This window comes from Raphanus sativus, chromosome 4 (genome assembly GCF_000801105.2).
Source record: "Raphanus sativus cultivar WK10039 chromosome 4, ASM80110v3, whole genome shotgun sequence".
Taxonomy (NCBI): domain Eukaryota; kingdom Viridiplantae; phylum Streptophyta; class Magnoliopsida; order Brassicales; family Brassicaceae; genus Raphanus; species Raphanus sativus.
The window spans coordinates 36,797,129-36,817,229 of record NC_079514.1 but is presented as its reverse complement, the minus strand read 5'-3'; the positions used below and the strand labels follow the sequence as shown (position 1 = coordinate 36,817,229).

Genomic DNA, 20,101 nt, shown 5'->3' with positions numbered 1-20,101 from the left:
ATTTTTTAATTTTTTGCATTGATTTCTATGAATTATTATTAATTTTATGATATTTTGTTTTCTTGAAAATTGAACTCTCGAAATTTTTATATTTGGCTAAATTAAATAAAGTAATGCTATATTTAAATTTTTTATATAATATACTATATCTATTTCAGTTTGTACTTTTACTTTCACCACACAAAAAATAACAACCATTAGAATTAATTAATTTAAATTTATTTTAAATGCAGTGGTGAAATCTGTAAATAAGAAAAACACAAATAGAAATATTTAATTTATTGTAAATACAATGACTAGATATGTAAATAAAATAAAATATTTAATCTGTTATCTATATTTCCAAATATTTTTTATTTATCCTATCATCTTATGTTTTCAAATAATTCCCAAAAATAATGTAAGATACGGTGACAGCAGATATTATTTTCGAATGCCATATGACCTTAGATAACTCACCATTCAAAAAGAAAGTAAACAGATATTATTGCATATAGATATGCATTAGCACAATTAGAAAAAATCGATATGAATACTTCTTATTTTAAAATTTTCACTGTATCATATCAAATGCTACCATTTCAAGCACTTGAAATATCCGCTCTAGCTAAAAGGATTCCCAGAAGCATTTGAAAATTTTACTTTTTAAAGTTATAATGGTGGTCATAACTCATAACTCTGGCCAACTCACTCGAAAACATACGTCCAGATAAAATGAAAGACAAAAGAATGAAAGTATAAAGATATTAATTACTTTGAAAAACTGGTATTTTTCACGAAATCGACTTAAGGAATATTTAATGTGAACTAATTTAGGATAGAGACAAATCATGTGAGACGAAAATCAAAATGTTATGTGAAGATGAAAGCTGCTCTTCGACTAAACAATAATCAAATAAATCCAAAATAGACATCAACGTTAGGCCCTAATCAACAACGTACATATGGATTTATAACAGAATAATATTCATCAAAACTATTTCATCAGATCCAAAACTAAAAATGAAGTACGAATCACTCATCTAAACAACTAGAACGAGAGCCCATTTCCTGAACTAAATAGAACTCCATTTCATACACATGTCTTTCACGATCAACTCAGAAAATAACTGACCAACGTACTAATTACTACAGTCAAATTAAACGATAACTTTTGCTCTTAACAAAAGAAGATGAGTTTATACGTATATGACATATATTATATGATAAGCAAATTGCGTATAATAAACTATTTTAACCTAGAGGAAGTACGGTTGCGAAAGCAGCCGGAGAATCACCGTTACTCCGGTCTTTGACGACGATCCCACTCGTTAAATCCACGTCCAATCTAACGGTGGTGACGGTGGGTTTCCGTTTACGAGTCTTTTTCTCGTAAGGAATCCCACGAGCCTTACCTTGACTCTCTTTGACTTCTCTCAGGTAAATCCTAACGGCGCGTGAAGCAAACGGGTTCGCATCAGACGGTCCACCGTCTTCCTCGTAAGCGGCTCTAAGCCGCCCGATCAAGGCGTCGAGAGACCCCCAGGCTTGCTTGTGCGGACAAGCGCAAGAAGATGGTGGGTCCGGTTGGCCGAAGAAAGGGCATGTCGCCACGTGGACTTTGGTTTTACCGAACTGATCTAGGTAGTTGAGGAACTCGAGCACGTGCGCGCCGCTGCACCGCGTTAGCGTTAGAGGCGGCTTGTGGTTGCTTAGGTACTGAAGAAACGTGTTCCAGTCTCGGCGTTTCTGCGACTCGTAACGGCTTGGTGGTGGCGGTGATGAGGGAGTTGGATCACCGACGGGTTCCATAGGAGTTGTTGTTGACTTGTTAGTGCGTTCCCTGTGAGTGGTTTTAGAGAGTCTTGAAAAGGAAGAGAAAGTGTGTGAAACTTTTCTTTTGTTCGGAATTTGGATGGGTGTGTGTGAAAGAGAGGTAATGAAAAAGAGAAGAGACAAGAGTTGAAATTTAGAAACGTTTAATTCACGTGGCTAAATGTCCCTACCAAAAGTCTACCTGACAAAGTTTTGTTGAACCGTAGATTTCTTGATTATTTAATTTAGTTACGTATATGAATTGTGGTACCAATTGGTCATATTCAGTTTACATATGTGCACGTTTAGTTACCTATGAATTGTATAACTATTGTGTTACGTTTTGGTTTGTTCAGTTACGTTCACGCGAATGACCGGTTATTGGAATCGTCACTTAAGTCTTTGAGTCCTCTTTAAGAATTGACAAGAGTCGCAAGATTCGTCTCTAAGATTTTGCAATTTTGTCATTTCAGTAATATTGATAAATCTCATCTGCTTTCTGATAGGTATAGAGGTGAACCCATCGATTTATGTTTGTTGTTTGATACCGCTTCCAGAGTTTTCTTCACATACACGAGTATATAAAGTAACTGGGCTTAAAACTTAAATAAAAGCAGCAACGCTAAGGCCCAATAAGCCTCATCTCCAACTTTCCACAGGCTCAAAGGTACCGTCTTCGTTTTGCATCTACTCTCGTCTCCGAAGAATCAAAATTCCAAACTAGGGTTTAGGTATCATTCCAGCGTCGATTCCCTTTCTCTATGCTCGAATCAGTTTCACCATCGTCGCCGGTCAAAAAACGCCGTATCGATATCGCTTCCGATAACTCTACAAACTCAGCTTCCGGTAGTAGTAGCAGCAGCGACGTCCACATGGCTTCCGGTAACTCGAACGGTCAACAGGAGATCGACGAGGATCTCCACAGCAGACAGCTCGCCGTGTACGGACGCGAGACGATGAGGCGTCTCTTCGCCTCAAACGTTCTCATCTCAGGGATGCACGGCCTTGGCGCTGAGATTGGTATAATACAAATTCTATTTCATTTTTTTTTTGATGAGACGTTGCGTTAACTTGTGGAATGATTGTGTTGTTGGCAGCGAAGAATCTGATTCTTGCTGGTGTGAAGTCAGTGACACTTCACGATGAGAAAGTGGTGGAGCTGTGGGACTTATCTAGCAACTTTGTTTTCTCTGAGGATGATATTGGCAAGAACAGAGCTGATGCCTCTGTTCTCAAGTTGCAGGATCTTAACAATGCTGTGGTTGTATCTAGCTTGACCACTTGCTTAACCAAAGAGCATCTTTCTCGTTTCCAGGTCTATAGACTGACTCATTGATTCTATTTGCTCTGAGTCGTTTGAGTTATGATTTCTTTGCAACTGAATTGATAACACATAGCTTTAACATCTACTTTCTTGATATAGAAGATTGGTGGTTCTTGTTGGCTTGTTTTAGGCTAATTCATCTGCTTTCTTGTGCAAACAGGTTGTTGTATTCTCTGACATAAGCTTGGAGAAAGCAATTGAGTTTGATGACTATTGCCACAGCCATCAGCCTCCTATTTCTTTCGTTAAGGCTGATGTCAGGGGTCTTTTCGGCTCTGTCTTTTGTGATTTCGGGCCTGAGTTTGCGGTTCTGGACGTTGATGGGGAGGAGCCACACACTGGCATTATCGCCTCTATCTCTAACGAGAGCCAGGCCTTTGTTTCATGTGTTGACGACGAGAGACTTGAATTCGAAGACGGGGACCTCGTCGTTTTCTCTGAAGTCGAGGGTATGACGGAGCTCAACGACGGGAAACCGAGGAAGATCAAAAGCTCGCGGCCGTATTCGTTCACCCTCGAGGAGGACACCACAGGGTACGGAACGTATGTGAAAGGTGGGATTGTCACTCAGGTGAAACAGCCGAAGCTGCTGAGTTTTAAGACCTTGAGAGAAGCGCTTACGGATCCAGGGGATTTTCTGTTTAGTGATTTCTCCAAGTTCGACCGGCCTCCGCTTCTCCACTTAGCGTTCCAGGCGCTTGATCGGTTTAGTTCTGAAGCTTGCAGGCTCCCTGTTGCTGGGTCTGAAGAGGACGCTCAGCAGCTTATATCTATCGCCGCATCCATCAATGCTGGGCAGCAGGGTGATTTGAAGGTGGAGAATGTTGACCATAAGCTTCTAAGAAGCTTCTCCTTTGGAGCCAGGGCTGTTCTTAATCCCATGGCTGCAATGTTTGGCGGTATTGTTGGACAGGAGGTTGTCAAAGCTTGCTCTGGAAAATTCCATCCCCTCTTTCAGGTTATATTTCTTTTCCATATACATATATATTCAACTCTTTGTTTTCATGGGGTCTGTTGTTGAAATTGTTGTTTTTTTGTATCAGTTTTTCTACTTTGATTCAGTGGAGTCACTCCCTTCTGAGCCTCTGGATTCTAGTGACGTTGCACCAAGAAACAGCCGGTACGATGCCCAAATATCTGTATTTGGGGCCAAGTTCCAGAAGAAACTCGAAGATGCTAGAGTTTTCACAGTAGGGTCTGGTGCTCTTGGCTGCGAGTTCTTGAAAAACATGGCTCTGATGGGGGTTTCATGTGGAAACCAAGGGAAGTTAACAGTGACTGATGATGATATCATCGAGAAGAGTAACCTCAGTCGTCAGTTTCTGTTCCGTGATTGGAACATCGGGCAGGCTAAATCCACGGTCGCTGCTTCCGCCGCTGCGGCTATAAACCCCAAGTTCAAGGTTGAGGCCCTGCAGAACCGTGTGGGCGCCGAGACTGAGAATGTATTCGACGATGCCTTCTGGGAGAACTTAACTGTCGTCGTCAATGCGTTGGATAATGTCAACGCGAGGCTCTACGTTGATTCGAGGTGCTTGTATTTCCAGAAGCCTCTCCTTGAGTCTGGGACTCTCGGTGCAAAGTGCAACACACAGATGGTCATCCCACATCTGACTGAAAACTACGGTGCCTCAAGGGACCCACCAGAGAAACAGGCCCCCATGTGTACGGTGCACTCGTTCCCGCACAACATTGATCACTGTTTAACTTGGGCTCGCTCTGAGTTCGAGGGTTTGCTTGAGAAGACTCCCGCTGAAGTGAATGCGTATCTCTCTAGCCCGGTTGAATACACTAACTCGATGATGAGTGCTGGCGATGCTCAGGCGAGGGAGACGTTGGAGAGGATCGTTGAGTGCCTTGACAAGGAGAAGTGTGAGAACTTCCAGGACTGCTTAAACTGGGCTCGACTCAGGTTCGAGGATTACTTTGTAAACCGTGTGAAGCAACTGATATACACATTTCCTGAAGATGCTGCGACAAGTACCGGAGCACCATTCTGGTCTGCCCCAAAAAGATTCCCACGTCCGCTCCAGTACTCCTCTTCTGACCCAAGCCTCCTTAACTTCATCACGGCGACTGCTATTCTAAGAGCAGAGACATTCGGGATCCCTGTGCCTGAGTGGACCAAGAACCCAAAGGAAGCAGCTGAAGCTGTAGACAGTGTGATAGTCCCAGACTTTGAGCCAAGGAAAGATGCAAAGATTGTGACAGATGAGAAAGCCACCAGTTTAACCACTGCTTCGGTGGATGACGCTACCGTCATCAACGACCTCATTGCTAAGCTTGAGCGTTGTAGGCATAACTTGTCTCCAGATTTCAGGATGAAACCAGTTCAGTTCGAAAAGGTAAATAAATATTCTCTGATCTTGTTACTCGAAAGTAGTGTTGTCCTTTTGAATCATGATGATGTGTTTTTTTTTTGTAGGATGATGATACAAACTATCACATGGACGTGATATCGGGTCTTGCCAACATGAGGGCTAGGAACTACAGCATACCCGAAGTCGACAAGCTGAAAGCAAAGTTCATCGCAGGGAGAATCATACCAGCCATTGCGACCTCAACAGCCATGGCCACTGGTCTGGTCTGCCTCGAGCTTTACAAGGTCCTTGACGGAGGACACAAAGTGGAAGCCTACAGAAACACTTTTGCCAACCTGGCGCTTCCACTTTTCTCAATGGCCGAACCGGTTCCGCCGAAGGTGGTGAAGCACCGCGACATGGCTTGGACCGTTTGGGACAGATGGGTTCTGAAAGGAAACCCTACGCTGCGTGAGGTGTTGCAGTGGCTGGAGGACAAAGGGCTTAACGCTTACAGCATCTCTTGCGGAAGCTGTCTTCTGTTCAACAGTATGTTCCCGAGGCACAAGGAGAGGATGGACAAGAAAGTGGTGGATCTCGCTAGGGATATTGCTAAAGTGGAGTTGCCGCCTTACCGTCACCATCTTGATGTAGTGGTGGCTTGTGAGGATCAAGATGACAATGACGTCGATATTCCTCTCGTCTCTATCTATTTCAGGTGAGAATTTCATCAAAAATAAAAAAAGAAAAACAGAGAAGAAGATGAAACTCTTTGTTTTGAAGACTGTTCTACTTCTGGATCCTTGTTTGATAACCGTTATATTTACGTAAGGGGATAGAGAGAGAGAGACGGAGAGACCCGTTCGATTTTATCATCCATCTTCTCGTTCTATATTTTGCTAAAATTTTATCACACGGCACCATTGGAACATGTTTCATATCAAAACCTAAGTTTTCGTTATTTTCTCCGTTCGTATATATATATCTCTTCTTTGTGTGTCCTGATGCAGAACCATAACTGAATACATAACAAACTGAAAAGAATACAACGAAATTGGTACATAATGTTTAACACGGACAACGAAATTTTGTTATAATTAAAAAGACAAGCACAAGTTTATTATTATATCACGGAGAGTTCTTGTATCCAAAACAACGTCCAAGCTAAGCAGGACAACGACATTTTGTTATTGAGAAAAGAGAGTACAAAGTTTATTATATCAAGGAGAGTTGTGATATCAAACAACACCATCTCGAGAGTGCTCCGTGTATCTTACCAACAACGATCGTCTGGCGTATACGTCTGGCGAGCCAACAACTGACCGGAAGTGCTTGGAAACGAGGGAGACTGTTGGATAGTAGCATCTTGGTACACGCGCTAAGATGTCAACGAAGACTTTTTGGGGAAGTGTAGTAATCACACACCGTGGCTCCTCCTTCGCCATAGCTTTGGCAGACATATCACCCAAATTTGAGAAGACAATAAAGCAGAAAAAAATCTTTTAGTCAAAATAAAACAAGCAGACAGAAAACCCTAATTTCTTTCTAGCTGGTTTTAGAAGTCATTTTTATGGACCAATTGCCTTTTTTAATTTGTATTTTTAAATTCATAATACTTATTTCATTTTATGGAAATAACAAAGATAAAAATATCTCAAAGTATTTATAGCATTGTTTGATATATTTTTCTTTTCAAATAAACTGTATCCTCGTTAACTTTTACAAATCTAATTATATAAGTACTACAGTATTAGTAAATTAAAAACAGTTAAATAACTAATTTAGTTTTTTTTTTAAACAAAAACTAATTTAGTTATAAATATTACATTTTAAGAAAATTATAATCAGTTGTATATGATAGATATATAACTTCTTACTTTTAGATAGATTACTTTTCATTAGGTAAGGGTGGGCAAAAAACCCAAACCGAACCGAACCAACCAAACCGAAGTTAAACCGAACCAAACTAAACCGTGCTTTTTATGTAACCCAATTGATTCATGTTTTACTCAACCCGAACGGTTTGGTTTGGTTTGGGTTCAAACCGAACCAAACCGAACCAAACCGATAATCCAATATATATATAGTAAAAATATATATGATATATATATATATATTAACATATTGTAAATTTTAGTTAAAGTTTCATTTTTCATTTTTTCATAAATACCATATCTTTAAAAAAAATTATAAATACGATTCAAATAATACTATTATATATAAAATCATGTAGCATAAGTTTTTATATTATCACTCTATCGTTTATGAGTTGATTATTTTTTTAATAAAAGTATAAAACTGATGCCTTCATATTTTATAACCAACCCGAACTACACCGAACCAAACTAGACCATAATAATGTAAACCGAACTAAATATAAATCAAACCGAACTGAACCGAACCGAATTAAACCCAAACCGAACCCAAACCAAAGCTACTTTGGTTTTAATTGGTTTGAGTTTTATAAAACCCAAATTATCCAAACCAAACCGAACCCGAAACTAGACCGAAATGCCCACCCCTACTTTTAATAAATAAATTACTTAAATATTTTGAAATCAACAAATCAGTTTTCTTTTTAATCATAGTTATTTCTCAAATAATATAATAGAAACAAACTAGTGGAGAGTTAGTGGATTAATTAGACATACTATGTAACATTCTGGTTTTATATACGATTTATTGTATATAGAAAATTTCAAAATAATTGATTTTACTATCTATTTAATCAAAATATACTTATTTTTTAATTACACATATGTTTAACATTTCAGGGTTAAACATACTTTAACTTAAATAATAGAAAAGATGGATGAACTATTAAAAATCATCCCCTTTCTATTATTTGAGGAGACCATTTTAAAAACAACCTTTAGTTCATGTGTTTATAACAAGTATGCCATTTCTTAGGTGGCAACACCATATTCATTCTCACCCTCTCTAATTAATTGCCTTCTCTTTATTAGACTTATTACATTCTTTGCCATTATTCATTAATTATAATTTAGCATAATGTTTTATTCACATGAATATATAACGTGTTTGTTAGCATGTATGCAATGTGATATTTAACTTAGTTTACACTCAGTTTAATATTAAAATTTAGTTGCATCGGTTAGTTTATACTTGGTTATATAAAAACCGGTTATTTATTAAGATTTTTTATATCATTTTAAATTGGTTACACTATGTATCATATAAAATCGTGCCTTTGTTTTTTTTAATATATACTCGGTTTCACCCTAAAATTTGCATATTAATATGACTCAATTACATCATTTCACCCTATATACATTCCGATTATATATTATATCTCATCCCGCACAGAGTCATATTCTGGTTACACTCGGTTTAATATTAAAATTTAGTTGCATCGGTTAGTTTATACTTGGTTATATAAAAACCGGTTGCTTATTAAATTTTTTTATATCATTTTAAATTGGTTACACTATGTATCATATAAAATCGTGCCTTTGTTGTTTTAATATATACTCGGTTTCACCCTAAAATTTGCATATTAATATGACTCGATTACATCATTTCACCCTATATACATTCCGATTATATATTATATCTCATCCCGCACAGAGTCATATTCCGGTTATTTGGATATATCGCAGTCCTGATATTTATATGGTTTGTTTTTTTATAGCAAAAAAATATATATATCATTAGTAGCTTTGACTCATTTGTCATACAACCAAGTTGTATAGATAACTTGTATATAACTCGGATTATCACAAATCTCAGAACTTTTTTTATTCTTTGCATTGTATAAATGATATCTATTGTCTTCTATCTCAAAAATCTTCATGCATTTTTGTTTATTTTTCACTTCAAGTATAACTAGCGTAATATATATACTCCGTGTCATTTATACAATTTATAGACTGATATTTATATTTTTTATGTTTTTATTTTTTAAGAAAAAATATGGTTTGTTATATTATGTTTTTCTTTATTTTCAAAATTTTGTCCAAATTATCAATGATCTAAGAGTAGTTATTCCGATCACTTGCGACATTTAGTGAGGGTCTAACTTGGTCAAGAGGTAAATTGAAAGTTTTCCTTATATGTGTTTGGATCTGAATACACTCATTTTCACGGTCACATTAGTTTAAATTTTGAATAAGAAGCAATCTAAGAATATATCGATTTTAATTGGTAACAATACATTTATCACAGAATATACGCTTAAGAGCATATTTCATTTCTAAATTAATTCGATTACATGGGGATTGGTAACATATATTTGTGTTTTACTAACGAAGATTAAATGTGTTTATGTTTTGAGAAAGACAATTGCTTTGAGATAGCTAAATCGAAGGTATCTTATCAATGCAATAACAATCATAAAATCTTTGTATTTAATTTTAACCACTCATTTGTATTTATTTTCCCTAACTTATTCGGCTAATATGGAATATGGAACTAAACCAGTCTTCTAAATATCTGATTGGTGCGATGATTAAGGTAGATTTCCTAATTTGAAATACATATAGTCTTTTGTGTACAGTTTAGATATGACAATAATACAATTTTGAAACGTCACTTAATTAATTTTTTTGAAATTCAATTCGGAGACATTATCAATTAGGGATAGTGCACATAAATTTTATCAATCAGGAGATTAGAAACTAATGCAAATTAGTCGCCAATTTGGGATTGTAGACATAAATAATTTCTTTTCAAATGATACGATAAATTAGTGATTGTAGACGTACATTATTATTTGCATTAATTTCTTAATTACCTAGCAAAGTTTTCTCCCCTGAACTTTATATTCGAAAGACTATATATATATTGCATTGACATCGCTAAAGCCTCCATCACAACGCAAAAGATTAAAAAGTATCATTCACAATGCAAGGTTTGAATTTCATTGCTGATTTAAAACCAAAGAAGTTTCTATGGAAGATTAAGGTAAAAGTCAGTAGACAATGGAAGTAATACTCGGCTGCTGGTAGAGAAACCATATAAATTTTTTAATTGAGTCGATATAATATATCTGATTGACTCAATTAGACGTAGCTACATTTTTTGAATGTTCACGAAAATAAAAGTTATCAAAGCTTCAACTTATTAAAACACATTTTAGTTGAGTTTTTGGTCAGTATAATATTGTATTAACATATTAGCATATATCATTTGTCTAAAGATATATAATTGAAGTAAATATAATAATCATATATATATATAATCTTTTTATTTTGATAACATTATTTAATTCAAGTAAAAAGATAGGGAATCAATCCATGAATTTAAATAAATTAATTGGGGATTTGATGGCGTCTATTTAATATCAAATCCAGTAATATTCTTTTTCTATATTTTCTTGATTCTTTTTACTAATTTTATGTTTGACCATAATTTATAAGAATTTAATTGAGTCAATGTAATATATTTGATTGACTCATTAGACGTAACTATATTTTTTCGGATGTTCACGAAAATAATGTTATCAAAACCTTGACTTATTAAAACACATTTTAGCTGAATTTTTGGTCAATGTAATATTATATTAACATATATAATTTTTCTAAAGATATATAATTCAAGTAAATTTAATAAACATATTTATAATCTTATTATATATGACAAAGTTATATAATTCAAGTAAATAAATAGGGAATCAACCCGTGAATTTAAATTAATGAGGGATTTGATGGCGTCTATTAATATCAAATTCAATAATATTTCTTTTCTATATTTACTTGATTCATTTTACTAATTTTACGTTTGAGTATAATTTATGAGAATTTAATTGAGTCGATGTAATATATTTGATTAACTCAATTATTTTGGCATAAAACCTATTAGTTATTATGATACCCATCATATTAGTAATTTATGCAATAACCAAAAATAGGAAATTGATATGCACATTTTAATTAAATCACATTATGATTTTGGTTAACATAGGAAAGTTATTACTAATTTATTTAAATTTTCATTACCAATTCAAAATTATGCACAAAATCATAGGGATTCTTTTGCCTTTCATCTCGCTATGTAATATATGATTGACTTAATTATTGTGGCATAAATCCTATTAGTTAGTACTATACATAACATACTGATTTTTTATGTACTATATCACAATATACAAATTTCAAAACACGCAAAGACAATAAGTGTTTTGGATTTTATCTCTCGCTTGAAGTCAATATGGAAGATTATGATGAAGTCATAAGACTTTGTTAAATAAATGTATTTATTTTGGTAGGTTGATATCATCTGTTATTGCTATTTAACGAATTTCAAATGAAGAGTTTTTAATTGAAAACACTTTTCATAAGAGTTGTAATTTTATCATTTTTATACACTTCTTTATATTTTTTCCTTTTATATTTTATTATTATATTGCTTATGTTTTATTTTATCTTATATTCATAATTTATATTATAAAACAATAATTCTATCGCTTATGTTTCTTTTATATTAAACTCATTAAAAAGTATATAAGTCTTTACTTAATCTTACAGATTTACTTCCATAAAATACACTTCATTTACGCCTAACTAATTACACAAGTTTTAAAAAAAATTGAAGCCTATCTTATATAAATATGTACAATTCGTTCATTATTTTATTTTGTAACATATAATATTTGTGATTATGACTTTTACCTTTCTAATATCTATAGATTAAAAGTTATAATCTATTTGAATGAATTCACCCTGCATCATCTATAATTAATCTATTTGAATCAATTCATCCTGCGCAGGGCGCAGGTTACCACCTAGTTTGTAATTAAACGAGGTCAAAATATGGAGAAATTTTATGGGGTGATTTTAGGATGAGTAAACAAGATTTATGAGACTCTAAAGTTAATGCATCACTTATCACAAATAATGAAACTTACGGACGGAATGAATGTGCGTGGGTGACCTATTAACTATAGACTATCTAGGTGTTACAAATGGTAATCAAAACATAAATCTAAATGAGTGTGTAGTCATGTGTGGGCTTACAACATCGGTAGAGGACGTTGCAAGTCGTTGTTTTGGATGAGACCCATTTTAATATCATCATGTCTCCTATTATTTCTAAGTGTTTTTTTTGTGCGTGCCAAACAGATATGGTCTTGCCTCTGGCTACGAATCCTCAGTCCCACACCTCTTTGAGTATTTCCTTTTCTATATTAGCTACCAACGGTTCAAGCTGTTTAGGATGCTACGACATACATTAGAACACCAGAATTGGCAAGGAGATCAGTAAAATGAGTTTTAGGATAAGGAAAAGAAAATTCATTTAGTCGTTTGGACAAAACAATTTCAAAATAAAAACAAAACAAGTTGTAGAAAGAAGAGTTCATGCATCAAACCATAACAGGTAGATATCTTATCAATTGTAAATTATCAGCAACTGGAACTTCATCACACCACTCAACTTTTCCCCAAACTTCTCCTCCTTGACGTCTTTCGAGGGAAATCTCCGCACTCCAGAGGTAACTTGATGACCGGCCTTTGTAAGATAAAACCAAACCCAGTTTCCCACTGTAACTCACAGTTCCTATCCGATATGGAATTCTTTTAGGCACCAACTCTTCCAAATCCAAACCTTTCACCGCTCTCCAGTTCCTCTTCTTTGGATCATACGTTCTTAACTTATGCCCATGAAAATAATCGTAATAGTACAATATGTTATCAACCACGCACGCATTTCCCCACTTGTTAGAACTCAGCATCTCTTCCCTTTCCCATTTATACTCTTCTTTGGCTCGTAAACATAGCTTTTATAATAATCGTTAATGTACATCTTATCAGCCATTGCCACACAACGACTTGGGCCCGTGTAACGGAACTTAATGTTTGGCTTTATCGTACCAAGTTCCCACAGTTGTGTTTCTGTATTGAACACCACCATCACCGTCTTCGACTTGTTGTGGTAGTGGGCTCCAATTACGTAGATTCTCCCATCGATGATGTCAGCAATTGTATTACACATGGGCACATGCATGCTAGGAAGGTGTTCCACAGTGTGAAATCTACAGTCGATGCTTAATGCCCGATATTTTGTATGATCATCACTCCCACCAAACACATACATTTTAGAGTCCACCGCGACAAAGCTTGTACCAAGATTCATAGTGGGAAGCGACTGGATAAGGACCAAGCAGCGATTGCCATTGGCCTTCCGGTGGATAATATACCAACGGCAATCATGGGATTGTGAATCATAGAAGAGAGCGTAGAAGCAGGGTTCGGTGACTCCCAACAAGGATCGTCTTAAGTATAGCTCAGGTGAGGTAAGTGATCGGAGCTGCTTGGAAACGAGGGAGAGTGTCGGATACTCGCACCTTGGTACACGCGCTAAGATGTCAAAGGTGACGTCTTCGGGTAGTGACGTAATCAGAGATTGCTTATTCTTTCTACTAACGTTGGAAGTCATCTTCCTTGAAAGCAATCACCGAGAGAGCGAGAGAGACAGACAGAGAGGGGACCCTAAAACCCTAATTTCTTTCTAGAGATAAAGATTGATTTTATTAAGACGTCTCTAATACTATCCCCTAGACTATATTTTGCGAAGTGATTTTGCCACATGTCAATCTCTACAATCAGTTTCACAAAATAAATATGACATAGCTATTACAATTGATGACATGTCTTCCGAAAAATATGACATGGATAATTTCATTTAATATTGATTTATATTTTTGGCAAACTTATTAGAATATGATAATAATTCATATATTACATTTAATATTGATTTTTTTTTGATAAACGTTTTTAAAATATGGTAATAACTCATACATCATCTATAAAATAAATATATTCATATATAACATTCCAAATTTCGAAATATTATTATTTTGTATAATTATACAATTTGTATTACTATAACTTTCAAAAAAAATTTCATTTTAAAAAAAATTTAACAAATTTTATAAATATTGTTTAGGCTAAATGTTTTCTAATTATACAATTTTATATCATTTTATTAGTTTTATACAAATTGATTTAATATATATCAAATATATATTAAATATAAGTAAGAAAATAGTAAAATCTATAAATTTAATAAAATTTATTTTTAAATATAAGTTAGATTTATAAACATATATAACATTTCAAATTCGAAAAGTTATTATTTTTGTACAATTATACAATTTGTATTACTAAAAATTTTAAATACTTCCCATAGACTATATTTGCGAAGTGATTTTGCCATGTCCTCTCTACAATCAATTTCACAAAATAAATATGACATGACTACTACAATTGATGACATGTCTAACGAAAAATATGACATGGATAATTTCATTTAATATTGATTTATATTTTTGGCAAACTTATTAGAATATGATAATAATTCATATATTACATTTAATATTGATATTTTTTTTTGGTAAACTTTTTTAAAATATGGTAATAGCTCATACATCATCTATAAAATAAATAAATTCATATATAACATTCCAAATTTCGAAATATTATTATTTTGTATAATTATACAATTTGTATTACTATAACTTTCAAAAAATTCTACATTTTAAAAAAAAAATTAAATATCTAATCGTAAGATTAATAGTTTCTTATATATCAACAAATTTTATAAATATTGTTTAAGATTTTTTTATAATTATGCAATTGTATATCATTTTATTATTTTTATACAAATTTATTTAATATATATCAAATATATATTAAAAATTAGTAAGAAAATAGTAAAATCTATAATATTTAATAAAATTTATTTTTAAATATAAATTAGATTTAAAAATTTCTTACTGCCTAGTAATTTATAACTAAACTGAAAAACTATATAAGTATAAAATATAAAATAAATTAATTGAGTCACTATACCGGTTCCTGAAGGCAAAAGCAGTACGGAAGAGTTGTAATGTGTTCTCCATTAACTCATCAGTGAAAGGAACAAACTTTGGACGGCCTTGACTAGTATTATATTAAGTTGTCAGAAATTAATTTTTGTATGGTTAAATAAGTAATATTTTATTAGGTGATTTGTACGTGCTCATGCACGGTTATAAATATTTATAAATAAATATACTATAATAATTAATTACTATTTATTTTTAATTTTATATTAATTTATAATTATATGTACAATTTATATTAGTAATATTATATTATTTTAATTGGACCTTCTATTTTAAATATGTTATAGATTGTTAGTTTAGTTGTTTTTTACAATTGATTTAGTTAATTTAGATATATTGGTTTGCATTTATTTCTTTGAATTCAATTATAATATTTTTTATCCTAAATATATTAAAGTATTGATTAATTTCTTATTTTCATTTAGGTTGGTTGGTTGGTTGTCTTATATATGTAAATATATTTTAAGATGATTATTTATATATGGTTCTTATAATGAAATAAAAGATAAACTAAAGTGTCGGATTCCAAATTAAATCTAATACTATAAAGAAAAGGTCACTCTCTTCTCCTTCATCCACGTCAGATAATAGGGTAAGTAGACTTCGACACATGTCCATTCATTAAAAACTGCGTTTTATTTAATCATGAAGACTTATTTGAGCATCTTTTTGTTGGGTTTCGTCTATACTTATTTAAGCCCATATAAAAGATAGATCTAATTAAACGACGTGTTTTGTATTAGGGGTTGCGCGTCTCCATCCGAGATCCTCTCTCTGCGCGGTCTCCATCCTCATCGCACAACTGATCTTTCGTCTTCCTTCCCGTACCAGATGATACCAGTAACGGCTTTCTCTCATAAAGCCATCCATTAATCGAGCACCCATGATCTATATTAAATATGATTCTTGAGAGTTTGAAACTGGAAGGCGGTGGACGTTCTATATAAAAAGGTATGAGTTCTTGCTTTTAGAGTCATCCTTCGTTCTAAATCTAAACAGTAATCAAAAAGTCTGAGTTATGGGAGTCGATATGTTGCTGCTTAATTCCTAGGTTTGTTGTCTTCCTCCACTTGAGTTCATATGCTTCGTCTGGATTCTAAGGATATTCTGTTCCTAGCTTTTTATTGGCAGACCCTTGAAAGGGTTTCCGACCGTCACTCCGCGGCAGAGTTGCTTGCAGTCGTGGGGTTCAATAATCAACTTAAAAACTTCGTATATTCCAGATTTGGTTGCTTCTGCCGGGCTGGTCATGGATGTTACTCCTAGCCATCTCATGTTAGTATTTGTGTTCTTTTCCTCTCTTTCACGGGCTCGAACGTTGTGGTCATCAAATTTTCAATTGATTTGGTTTCATTTTAGATATGTTTATTCACCACTTGCGTTATGATTCCTTTTTGTTCACAGGGATAGGGAGCAGTTTGATTTAATTTCGATCTGTGACAGTAACAATGGTTTCGGCAGGTATCAACTTAGTTCCCGTGATCGGAATGGGTTTGTTGATTTGATTTTGATATGTAGATACCGAACATGAAACACAGTCTCTCTAAACCGTTGGTTGACTAACATATGGTGTAGATTGTTTTCTTTGTTGATCACATATCAATCGTTTTCAGTAGAAGACTGATTTGAGAGTTTTTGAACTGTGTAGAGTATAGAACTGTCATAGATGTTGCAGTTCTCTTGGTCATCATTGAATAAGTCAAGGTATAAATAAATACTTATAAAGAGAGAAGCTTTGCATAGACTTTCAAATTATCTTTTTCAGGAATACTTTACTGATTTTAAAAGATTTACTGACCTGTTTATAATGTACCAGTGTCTTACTTACCAGGAGATTGCTAATATTCCCTTAGGAGATGAATCTATAAGATGTGGTCAGAAACTGGAGGTTAACGGAGAGAAAGCAACTGGCCAGGTTAATGATTCTTATGGTTTACTAACTTTATGTCTGGTGTGGAGCCATGGGTTATTGTGCCTTCTTTTAATGTTAATCCTAATTTGGTTGCAGGTAGAGGAGTTCCCAAAGATCAATCAGCTCCTGTCTATATAGCCATTGGTGATGGAAGAAACATGGAAGGATTTGCTCCAGTTAAGCTATATAATAAAGGACTTATGATCATTGCAAACAACCTTTTGATTAGATTTCTGATGTGTGATAGGATTTCTGCAGAATGACTGAGCCTCAGCCTAAGTACTCTGCCACAGAGAAGCAAGCTTTGTTCACATTATAATCTTGATAGAGAAGTGGACATATGGGCAATATGAATGGCACAAGAACAAGTTACGTTTATTAAGGCTGACACCATGTGGTTTTACAATAGGTTATGGCATTCTGATGATGATTCTCTTTGGTATCAAAATACCAGGTTATGGTGATATATGTTTTTGTATGCATTATTTGTAATTGAATAATGATGAATAAAGGCAATGTGGGTTAGTTTTTTGTGTTTGTCCTTGAGTAAGTAGTCAAACGATACACTGCAAGGTTGCATTTTCTTTTGGATTTCCATGTTAAGACGATGGCAAAAGCGTAAACGTCACATTAGAGTGTGATATTAATCAAGTTTCATTTCCCTAAGAACCTTTGTGTTGTCATCAAACAAACCCCAAAGTTTGATAAACTCATAATCACCTTTTTGTATATATGATTAACTGATCATGCAGTTTTAATCTTCATTCCTATCATTAGTTAGGTTGTATCTTCATTATTTTGAAATTAATTACAACATGGACAAACTTATTAGATTATATCAACAAATTTTTTTGTCTTAGCTGAATTTTTATCAAAGAGGACGTGCTTTGGTCACCAAATGAAAAAGCTACAACCAAAAGTTATTACTCATTCATTTTTTTAACACTACTATTATTACTCATTCATTAGATGTATTTTACTACGATCACAAGTTAAGATAAATAAAACTTTTCAGAAATAAATTTAATAATTAAAAGTACTAATCTTTCCTTTCATAAATTTAGTTTAATCAAAATACATATATTATATATTTTATATATATGTACATATTACAAAATATTAAATATAATATATATACATTTACACCCAATTCAAACAAAGAGGGTCAAATCAACATGATATATATTTACTATTAAAACTAACTTGGGGTGGAAAATAGCAAAATACAGTATTCTTAAAAAGTTCAAAGACATGACACAAAAAATAACTTTGAAGATCAACACATTTACAAAAATATGGATAAACTAAACAGTAAATATGACACACAAATTTATACACAAATTTTATCATTTCAAATATATGTAGATGAAAAAAGTTCAGATTGGCCATTTCAGATAAGATTGACAACAAAGAAAAAAGTAAATACAAATTAAAAAAAACAAGCAAACATCAAAACTTAAGTAAAATGATTATAATTTCATTTATCACTTAATTTTATACAAATCAAAATCTTAGCATATCTATCTTTTGCAAATTCAACCCTAAAACACAAACTATAAATCATACAAAAATTAAAAAATTAAAATTACAAATAAAATATCTCGCCCGTAGGGCGGGCATACCCTAGTAAATTAATATAGTGATGATATTATGAAGTCTCATAATATCATCACTAAATTAATATACATGTATAAGTTTTACAAAAGAAAAAATTTAATAGTTGGTTAATATTTATTTTCATTTGTTAATTATTTTTGAATCATCCTATAATTTATATTTATAAATTAGTTATTACCATAAATTATATATTCTTATTATAGTTTAATTTATGCTATTAGATATAAATTGGATTAATCGAGTTACTCATGTTGTGAGTATATTAAGTTACATATATTCATTCAAATTCAAATAGAAATATAATTATTTTTACTATAGTTAAATCATATCAAATTATTTTTATTTATCGTTAATGTGCATGTATTTCATATATTTATCAATGATCAATAAGAAGTTACATACAATAAGTAACTGATATATTTTTGAAAGTTCATGAACAAATATCAACATCTACAGTAATTAAAATATTTTATAAATTATAAATAATTTTTATGCCTTATATTTATTGAATGGTAAACTGAAATTTTATTTTAAATAATCTTAAAAAGCTGAATTCATATTTGCTTTTGTATTTTGATTATGGTTATGTTAAGTTTCACAAACATAAAAACATAAAATTTAAAAGAAATTTAATATTAAGGAAACATATAATTTTAATGATGATAAAATATAATATATCTACCTTGTTGAAGTACATCGTGTTATTTTAATTTAAAATATTTTGAAATTATTTTATCAAAAGATGTTTACTGTTAAAATATATTTTTCATTTTCTAATATCTATAAAAATAAACAGTAAAAATATTGTGATTGTATTTGAGAAATTATATTATAAAAGTAAAATATAATTTATAGATATTTTTTGCTGTAACTGAAAGATATTATAGTCAAATAAATATATGAAAATAAATTAAAAATTTCAATAATACAAATTATAAACCATGTTTAGTCAATTAAACATACATTTGTTTATGTTACTTAATTATTTTATGTAATCATCTAATAAAATAGATAGATATATAAAAATATTTATATTATTTTGAAATTGTATTGTTTAAAATTATGTTTTTAAAATAAATGATATTTATTTTTCTTATATCAAGAATTATCTATGTGAAATTTTCTTTTATGAAATCACATTATATACAAATATATAGTTTCATCTAAGAAACTATAGATATAAATAAAGTATTTTATTACTTCAAAAGTATATTTTATGTTAGTTTTTAAAATTGAATATTACTATTTTGTGAATTTTCCTTTTTAATGAAATTATATTATATAGGAATATAGTTTCGTTTTTAAATTTG

The 20,101-nt window shown here is 32.4% G+C and overlaps 2 protein-coding genes, 1 long non-coding RNA gene and 1 pseudogene across 7 annotated transcripts; 2 read left to right on the top strand and 2 right to left on the bottom strand.

Annotated features, from left to right (window-relative positions):
- Nucleotides 1-1,117: 1,117 nt before the first annotated feature.
- LOC108853808 (protein LIGHT-DEPENDENT SHORT HYPOCOTYLS 6) lies at nt 1,118-1,911 on the bottom strand. Its single transcript, XM_018627251.2, has one exon. It carries the CDS (start codon nt 1,789-1,791, stop codon nt 1,234-1,236), a length of 558 nt encoding a protein of 185 aa, XP_018482753.2. The 5' UTR covers nt 1,792-1,911; the 3' UTR covers nt 1,118-1,233.
- Nucleotides 1,912-2,478: 567 nt separating this feature from the next.
- LOC108853807 (ubiquitin-activating enzyme E1 1) lies at nt 2,479-6,419 on the top strand. The gene is made up of 5 exons (XM_018627250.2): nt 2,479-2,814; nt 2,892-3,109; nt 3,279-4,076; nt 4,162-5,463; nt 5,544-6,419. The coding sequence occupies exons 1-5, from the start codon at nt 2,556-2,558 to the stop codon at nt 6,138-6,140; spliced, it is 3,174 nt and encodes a 1,057-aa protein (XP_018482752.2). The 5' UTR covers nt 2,479-2,555; the 3' UTR covers nt 6,141-6,419.
- Nucleotides 6,420-12,739: 6,320 nt separating this feature from the next.
- On the bottom strand, nt 12,740-13,870 carry LOC108838655 (F-box/kelch-repeat protein At4g38940-like; annotated as a pseudogene).
- Nucleotides 13,871-15,974: 2,104 nt separating this feature from the next.
- Nucleotides 15,975-17,711, top strand: LOC108834428 (uncharacterized). Of its 5 annotated transcripts, XR_001946836.2 has the most exons (7): nt 15,976-16,213; nt 16,314-16,537; nt 16,667-16,723; nt 16,911-16,966; nt 17,079-17,177; nt 17,271-17,350; nt 17,433-17,711. It is a non-coding gene; the product is annotated as an uncharacterized LOC108834428 (long non-coding RNA). The 5 variants fall into 5 exon arrangements; XR_008944495.1 differs by having other exon boundaries at nt 15,975-16,213; nt 16,667-16,966; nt 17,094-17,177; XR_001946837.2 differs by having other exon boundaries at nt 15,975-16,213; nt 16,667-16,966; nt 17,422-17,711.
- The last annotated feature ends 2,390 nt before the right edge of the window (nt 17,712-20,101 follow it).